The sequence below is a fragment of the Oryzias melastigma genome, linkage group LG24 (genome assembly GCF_002922805.2).
Source record: "Oryzias melastigma strain HK-1 linkage group LG24, ASM292280v2, whole genome shotgun sequence".
In the NCBI taxonomy this organism is placed as follows: domain Eukaryota; kingdom Metazoa; phylum Chordata; class Actinopteri; order Beloniformes; family Adrianichthyidae; genus Oryzias; species Oryzias melastigma.
Window position 1 is genome coordinate 7,418,941 of NC_050535.1, and position 8,215 is coordinate 7,427,155.

General features: G+C 35.9%; 1 protein-coding gene across 1 annotated transcript in view; it reads left to right on the forward strand.

Moving 5' to 3' along the window:
* Nucleotides 1–2,859: 2,859 nt before the first annotated feature.
* LOC112158173 (pleckstrin homology domain-containing family G member 1) overlaps nt 2,860–8,215 on the forward strand; it is a 45,334-nt gene continuing 39,978 nt past the window's right edge. Inside the window, exon 1 of the mRNA XM_024291398.2 lies at nt 2,860–3,223. Within this exon, the coding sequence (XP_024147166.2) occupies nt 3,214–3,223 (10 nt within the window). The 5' untranslated portion in view covers nt 2,860–3,213. The remainder of the gene's footprint in view (nt 3,224–8,215) is intronic.

The window sequence follows — 8,215 nt, forward strand, 5'->3', positions numbered from 1 at the left end:
AGCCATTAAAGAAAGAAGTTGGTCTGTCAATTTGTGAGGGAAGTCCAGGGGGGGGGCGGGTTAGAGGACCTCATGCTGCTGGGACTGGAGCAGTGCTGGTGTCAGAAAATGGGACCACAAATTGTTGACTCGTTTGCTTTTGAGCATGAGACTTGATGGGTTCAAGTGTCATCCTGACTAAACATGAATTATATGTATTTGTGTTGCTGTGTGTGTGTCGTGCACAAGAAAATGTGTTTTTACATAAAAACTTAATCACAATTTCAGCAATTTCATATAAAACGTTCAGCTTGTTCAGGACATTACTGCTTGTATTTTTGGCATTCATAAACTTTAAAGTTTTTAAATATTGTGTAGAATATGAACCATAGGAGAAAAATTGACAAAGTCTTCACATTATACAATTTTAAGGAGATTAGCAGCAAACTTTTAAATATTTTCATGGGCTATGTTTTCATCTTTTATAGTAATTTTCAAATAATTTGGAGTTTAGCTCATATTTTAGCAGCATGCTAACATTTATGGCTAATTTGTTATCTACTGAGGTTTATATAGGCTAATTTAGAGTTTAGCTATTAACAAACTATCTTTTTTGACTAATTAAGTTTACTCAGGAATTTTAGGTAGTTTTGGAGTTAGTAATTTTCAAAATTGTGCTAGCTTTTTTGTTGCTAATTTGGCATCTACCGAGGTTTTTTTTTATGGAAAATTGGAGTTTAGCTAACATTTTAGCAACATGCTAGTTTACGTTTTTGGCTAATTTAGTTTACTGAGGAATTTTCTTCTATTTTGAAGTTTAACTAGTAATGTGCTAGCTTTTTTGGGCTAATTTGGCATCTACTGATATTTTTTATGCTAATTTGGAAGTTGCGAATATTTTAGCAATATGCAAACGTTTTTTGGCTAATTTGCTACCTACTGGAATTTTTAGGCTTATTTAGACTTTAGCTTTTCTTTTAGCAACAGATTAACGTTTTTGGGTAATTTAGTTTACTGAGGAATTTTAGGCTAATTTGGAGTTTAGCTAGTATTTAAGCAACGAGCTATGTCAACGAATTTACTTTTTTTCTTGCTAATATGGAATCTACTAAGGTTTTTTATGCTAAGTTGGAGTTTAGCTAATATTTTAGCAACATGCTAATTTATGTTTTGGCTAAATTAATTTACTGGGGAATTTTCTACCATTTTGAAGTTTAGCTAGTAATTAAACAATGTGCTAGCTTTTTGGGCTAATTTGGCATCGACTGATATTTTTTATGCTAATTTGGAAGTTAGCGAAAATTTTAGCAATATCCAACGTTTTTTGGCTAATTTGCTACCTACTGGGAATTTTGAGGCTTATTTAGACTTTAGCTTCTATTTTAGCTAAAGGCTAACGTTTTTGGCTAATTAAGTTTACTGAGGAATTTTAGGCTAATTTGGAGTTTAGCTAGTATTTAAGCAACGAGCCATGGCAACAAGCTTACTTTTTTTGGCTAATTTGGCATCTACTGAGGTTTTTTTATGCTAAGTTGGTGTTTAGGTAATATTTTAGCAACATGCTAATTTACATTTTTGGCTAATTTAGTTTACTGAGGAATTCTCTACTATTTTGAACGTTAGCTAGTAATTAAACAATGTGCTAGCTTTTTTAGGCTAATTTGGTATTTACTTCTGTTTTTTATGCTAATCAGGAAGCTAGCAAATACTTTAGCAATATGGTTACGTTTTTTGGCTAATTTGCTATCTGCTGGGAATGTTTAGGCTTATTTAGACTTTAGCTTCTATTTTAGCAACAGGTTAACGTTTTTGGCTAAGTTTACTGAGGAATTTTAGGCTAATTTGGAGTTTAGCTAGTATTTCAATGGCAACAAGCTTACTTTTTTGGGGCTAATTTGACATCTACTCACATTTTTTGGGATAATTTAGAGTTTAGCTAATATCTTAGCCACACACTAAATATTTTTTGCAAAATTGGCATGTATTAGGGATTTTTAAGCAATTTTACTACAACTTCAGCGCTCTTTCATAGTTCTTTAACCAAATTTCCAGTCTTTTAGCAACTTTAATATTTTACAAATAGCTTTTGCAGTTTCAGCAAATCCTTTTAGCAATTAAAGTTAATTGTATCACCATTTTCAGCTACAAGCTTCAGCATTCACACATTATTACAGGTAATGCAACTTTTCTTTTTGTTTATTGTTTTTCTCTTTTTCTTTATTTTCGGTTTCAAGCTAAACCGATAAATAGTTTTTCCAATTTTAAAACTATCTTACCAAAAATCCCCAACAATTTAACATTTAAAAAATCCACTTTTGATCATTTTGCAAACGTGTTTTGTTGGTTTAGTTGTTTAAAAAAGGAAATTACGGATCAAATGGGAAAACAACCAAATGAAAACAAAGTTTTTGCTTAAATGTTGTTTTTGTAGCTTTGTTTTTACGAGCAATTACACTAAATTAAGTCTGTAATAAAGTTCAAGCATCTGTTTTAACACTCAAAGTTCAATAAATCTAAGCTAAAAAAAACACATGAATATAAGTTATGCTGAGATTTAAGCAATCATGAACCAAAAAGAATCAAATCGGTGACCTCTTTTCTCTTTCTTTTCATTTTCTGCCGGCCTTTAATCTGCGACACAATGAACAGTGCAGCGTCTCGCACTTGACGAGGAGCTTTTGTCTGAGTCGGCTCTTGGCCTATTGATCACCCATAACCCCCTTTTTCCTTCAGATAAAGTGAGCGTCAGTGTGATCTCTGGAGAGCTGCCTGCTGAGACGCACAATAATGTCTTGCAAAGTCCCAAAAAAAGTGTTCGGTTTAACGTAAAAGAAGACATGAAAAGTAGAAAAAATGTAAGTATTTGAGAAGAAATGTGCATCTTCTGGTTTCTTGTGATCTGGCGGAGTGGGAGGAGTCAGGGGGAGGGGAATACCCGCTGCAGGGAGGGCGCAGAAGAGAGCAGAGGCCAGTCACTTTGACACACTCATGCAAACACACACTTGCATGCAGTGGATATGGAGGAGAGGAAGGTAGGAGTCAGAATGAGAAACAGACAGAGGAGATCTTCGACAAACTGAAGGCAGAGACGGAAAACTCGGGAAAAAGCATTCCCAACATTTCAAAGAGTTTTGGGAAATCTGAGGATGTTTTTTTCCCTTGTTGGAAATCCTTTTTGGAGTATGCAACCCTCCCTTAAAGAAGCTTTTTCTGCATAAATTGAGTAAAGTCACAATGCCAACAGGTGAGAAAATGTTTTTTTTTTCTTTTAAAGTTTCTCCAGATATGGATCTGGATGAGCATTGGAGCTAAAATAAATTTGGGCAGCAACAAGTCATCTTTGCACTCTTGATAGTGTTTGTGCTTCCAGAATGAGCAGCTTGTTTTGTCACCCCTGGTGTTGATTGGCTCCTCATTTGCCCTCTTGCTGTTAAATCTCGGCGTGATGTATCACGCCGCTGCTCCTCCGCACTCCCACCGGGCTGTAAATCTCCTCGACAGATGTAGTTATAATCAAGAAGAAGGGGGGACGAATGCTTCAAACTTTATGGTCCGTGCAACAACTTCATTTGTGTTGCAGCTCCGTTTCTCCAGAGACCCGCTCGTGTGTTTGTTTCCTGAGTATTGAAATGCCATTCTGCCGCCTGTGACCCAAATTAGAGCCTTGAGGGCAGCAGCTGGGGGAGACTACAAAATGGGATAGAGTGGAGAAGAGAGGAGGGGGAATAATTACTTTTTAGCGCGTAGTCTTTGGTTTGGAGATGAAGGAGACAATGGAGTCCTCCAACCCTGTGTGTCCAGCCCTATAGGAGGGGAGGGCATCAGCTGCAACCCAGAGAGGTTGCACGGTGGGGGCAGAGTTGCAACCAGAAGGAAACACTTTTATTTTTTTCTTTTTGTGCGATTGTGCATCGTTAAAAAAAGTTTGCAGCCGGAGTCGGACCTTTAGCTTCTATAGGAGGGTGCACCGAGGGTCACACGGGTGTCTGGGGGGTGGGTGTCTGAAAATAGGGACGACTTGTGGCCACATGCTTTTCCCAACACCGGCGCTGTCAGCTGAAACGACACTGCCCTCCTCGCAAATGTGTGATCACAAAGACGAGGAGCTTTGATCTGAATGTCTGAAAGGGGACCAACAAACGCCATAAATGTTTAGACCTTATTAAGTTAAAGACGCAATTCGTTATCAATTAGTGTAGCAGCTGGAGACGTTAGCTGCTGCTGGTGAGGCTGTGAAAGTCTTTTAAGTTGCACTTTAAAACCTTTTATGGCACACGTGTCAAAGTCAAGGCCCGCGGGCCGCATCCGGCCCTCCAGATCATTTTATTTTATGGTTATTAATGTTCCGATGTTATCTTGCACTTATTTCTAATTTTGACAAAAAATATTTTTATGGAGAGTAAAATGTTTAAAGTTATTTAAGGTTTAAATCGATTTATTCTGGAATAATATTCCTGCTTTTTTATTTTTTATAATCATGTTAAAAAGTTTAAAGTTTTAAAAATTTGCATTCTGCTAGCTTTTTGGCCTATTTGGGCGTTTACTAAGATTTTTTTAGGCTGTTTTTAAGTTTTACTAATATTTCAGCTACATACTAACTGTTTTGACTAATTTAGAATTTAAAAAAAAAAATGTTTTTTAGGTGGTTTTGGAGTTGGGCTAACTTTTACATGCTAGCTGTTGTGGCTAATTTAGGCTTTACTTTTAAAAAGTTTTTTAGGCTGTTTTGGAGTTAGCTAAAATTTTGGCTACATGCTAGCTGTTTTAACTAATTTAGACATTAGTTTTTAGGTTTTTTAAGCAGTTTTGAAGTTTAGTCAATATTTTAGCTAGCTGTTTTGGCTAATTTACGCTTTACTTTTTACATTTTTAAAGCTGTTTTGGAGTGTAGCTAATATTTCAGCTACATGCTAGCTGTTTTGACTAATTTAGGCTTTACTTTTTACATTTTTTAGGCTGTTTTGGAGTTAGCTAACATTTCGGCTACATGCTAGCTGTTCTAACTAATTTAGACATTACTTTTAGGGTTTTTTAAGCTGTTTTGAAGTTTAATCAATATTTTAGCTAGCTGTTTTGGCTAATTTACAATTTTCTTTTTACATTTTTTAAGCTGTTTTGGAGTTAGCTAAAATTTCGGCTACATGCTAGCTGTTTTAAATAATTTAGACATTACTTTTTGGGTTTTTTAAGCTGTTTTGAAGTTTAGTCAATATTTTAGCTAGCTGTTTTGGCTAATTTAGGCTTTACTTTTTACGTATTTAGGCTGTTTTGGAGTTAGCTAAAATTTCAGCTACATGCTAGCTGTTTTAACTAATTTAGACATTACTTTAAGGGATTTTTAATCTGTTTTGAAGTTTAGTCAATATTTTAGCTAGCTGTTTTGGCTAATTTATGCTTTATTTTTTACATTTTTTAAGCTGTTTTGGAGTTTAGCGAATATATTTGAGCTACGTGCTAGCTGTTTTGGCTAATTTCCGCTTTACTTTTTACATTTTTAAGCTGTTTTGGAGTTTAGCTAATATTTCAGCTGCATGCTAGCTGTTTCTGCTATTGCAGGCCTTACTTTTTATGTTTTTTAGGCTGTTTTTAAGTTTAGCTCATATACATTATGCTAGCTGCGTTGGCTAATTTAGGCTTTTTTAAGGTTTTTTTAGGCTAATGTGAAGTTTAGCTATTTTTTTCAGCTACATGCTAGCTGTTTTGGCTAACCAAAGTTTTTTGTTTGGTTGTTTTTTAGGCTAATTTGGCATTTAGCTAACATTTTAGCTAGCTTTAGCATCTTCAGCTATCAGCACTAGCATCTTCAGCGGCCAAATTCAGCTTACAGCATTCACACTAGCATGATCACAGATCATGCCATATAACTACTTCATAAATATGCTAAAAAGCTACTGTTTTAAAGTTTTAAAAATTGAGTTCAATAAATGGTTATGCTGTTCCTCCTGGAACCTTAGATGTGTTTAGGACCCCCCCCTTGTCTGACACCCCTGCTTTATGGAGACTGACTTTTATCTTCATCTGCATTTAGAAATCCCGCCTCATGCCTCCAGTCCTCCTGGCTCTCTCCACGTCTGCAACCTCTGCCCCCTCTCTTCTTCAGCTCCTGCTCCCCACATTTGTTCGGCTCTGGTGTGAAATCCAGAGCGACACTTTAAGGTCCTTAGTGTCAGTTGAGATCAAGCTTGCGTCTCTATCAGAAATGGGGATCTCTCCGACTCCGCAGAAGATGGAAAACTTGCTAAAAAACGTTCAATCCGCGCTGCTTCTAAGACTCAAAGCTGTATTCAAATAATACGGGTGGAAGATGGAAGGGGGAGAAGAACAAGAGTGGGTGGTGTTTGACCCTTGGCCTGCCTTCCCATCTTTTCTTCCTACTTTCATTCCTCTGGGATATCCCCTCTTCATTCCTCACTCTCGTGCATATCCCTCAGCTTAAAACCGCTGCCAAAGAAAAGACAAAGACAACTCAGCTGCAGGTCACCGAGCGCTTCGTCTTCCATCTTTTAATTTAACCCTCATTGTCATCGCTTGAGTCAAAACAAACGCTTAGTTTGGTTTTTTCAGAGCTTTAGAGCTCTCTGGTGTGTGCTTCAAGCTGAACAGATGGTCCTAAATCCATTTTCTGCATCATAAGACTACAGGATAATCAATTTGTGCCTTAAATTTTTTTCTATTTTTTTAGGTTTTTAATACCAAGCATTGACTAAAAACCTAAACTAAACATTTCATTTTTCATCCACGATGAGCCAAAACCTGATTTAAGTCAGTTTCCCAGAAGCTTGCAGACAAAATTATGGTCGGGATTGAGGAGAAATGCTGAACGACCTGCCAAAAGTTTGATGAAATTCAACATGAAATGCAAGGAGGAAAGAGAAGAAAGGCAGGAACTGAGGGAAAAATGTTCGGAAACAAAACAAAAGAATAAATTCATCGAAACGGTGAAAGTTCTCATTTCTAATTATGACTGGTATTTGCTTTTGGCTCCCTAATTTTCCAGAAATGTTCAAAGTGAATAATGTTTTTTCCCCATAATGCTTAATCATACCAGTGAGTAGGGGATGAGTACATAAAATCTTTCCATAATAATGTCAACTTTCCATCATCTTATCCAAAAACCTTCTTTTATTTATGTTTTTGTAATTTTTGCAAATGTATTCCCCAGAAAAGTCCTGATTTTACATGTTCTTTTCAAAATAAGAGACTTTTTCTTGAACTCGTGTTTTCTGTCAGGTTAAAATCTAAAAAAATTGGCAAAAATTGTTATTAATATATTTAAAAAAATGAGAAAAATCAAATTATATCAGGGATAATATTTATTATTACTCTGCTTGATGATGTTCTATAAAAGTGACTCTTATTTTTTTAATCATTTAATAATCAATAATTATCTTTATTGCGTTAACAGTTATAAAATTTACAGTATATCAAACAACACAAACATTGTAGATGTTCGCATGTCCATTACGGCGCTCTTAAAAGCTGTCGGATCTACTTGTGAGGCGGCTGTAAAAGGGACTTCACGGCTGTTTGCCGACCTCTCCACGACGAGGAGCACTTCAGGTGACCATAAAGCGCAGCTGAAGTGGAGCAGTTGAGTTCCGCATGAGTCATTAAATCTGGCAGGAAGCGAGGCTTATCGGGCTGATTTGCATCAGACGGAGGGAGAAAAGCATCAAGCTTCTGTTGGAGCACCAACAGGACCATGGATGTTTATATATCTCAAAACATGGACAGAGCTTTAGGTTTAGGATCAAATCAAGCACTTAAATATTGTAAACTGTTTTTCTAAATCCAATAATTCTCTTGTTTTTCACTGTAAAATTGATTTTCTAGATAGTTTTAATGTAAGAATTCAGTTTTAAGCACAATATTCTGTCAAGAAAAAAATAAAAAATGAATGTTTTGGGAAGGGAACTTATAAAACTAGATATAAAGCATTACCTGATATTATGCTAGTGTGAATGCTGTAAGCTGAATGTGGCTGCTGAAGATGCTAGCCCTGATAACTAAAAATGCTGAAACTAATTGCTAGCTATAAAATGCTAAAGCTAGCTGGAAATACTGAAGCCGAAAGTAGGCTAAAATATTAGCTAAATGCAAAATTAGCCACAAAAAAAAAGAAAAATGTCTACATTTGCCAGAACAAGTAACATTGTGAAAATATTAGTTAAATCAAAATTAGCCAGAAAAAACAAACAAAAAAAACAGAGAAAATGTCTAATTTTACCAAAACAGC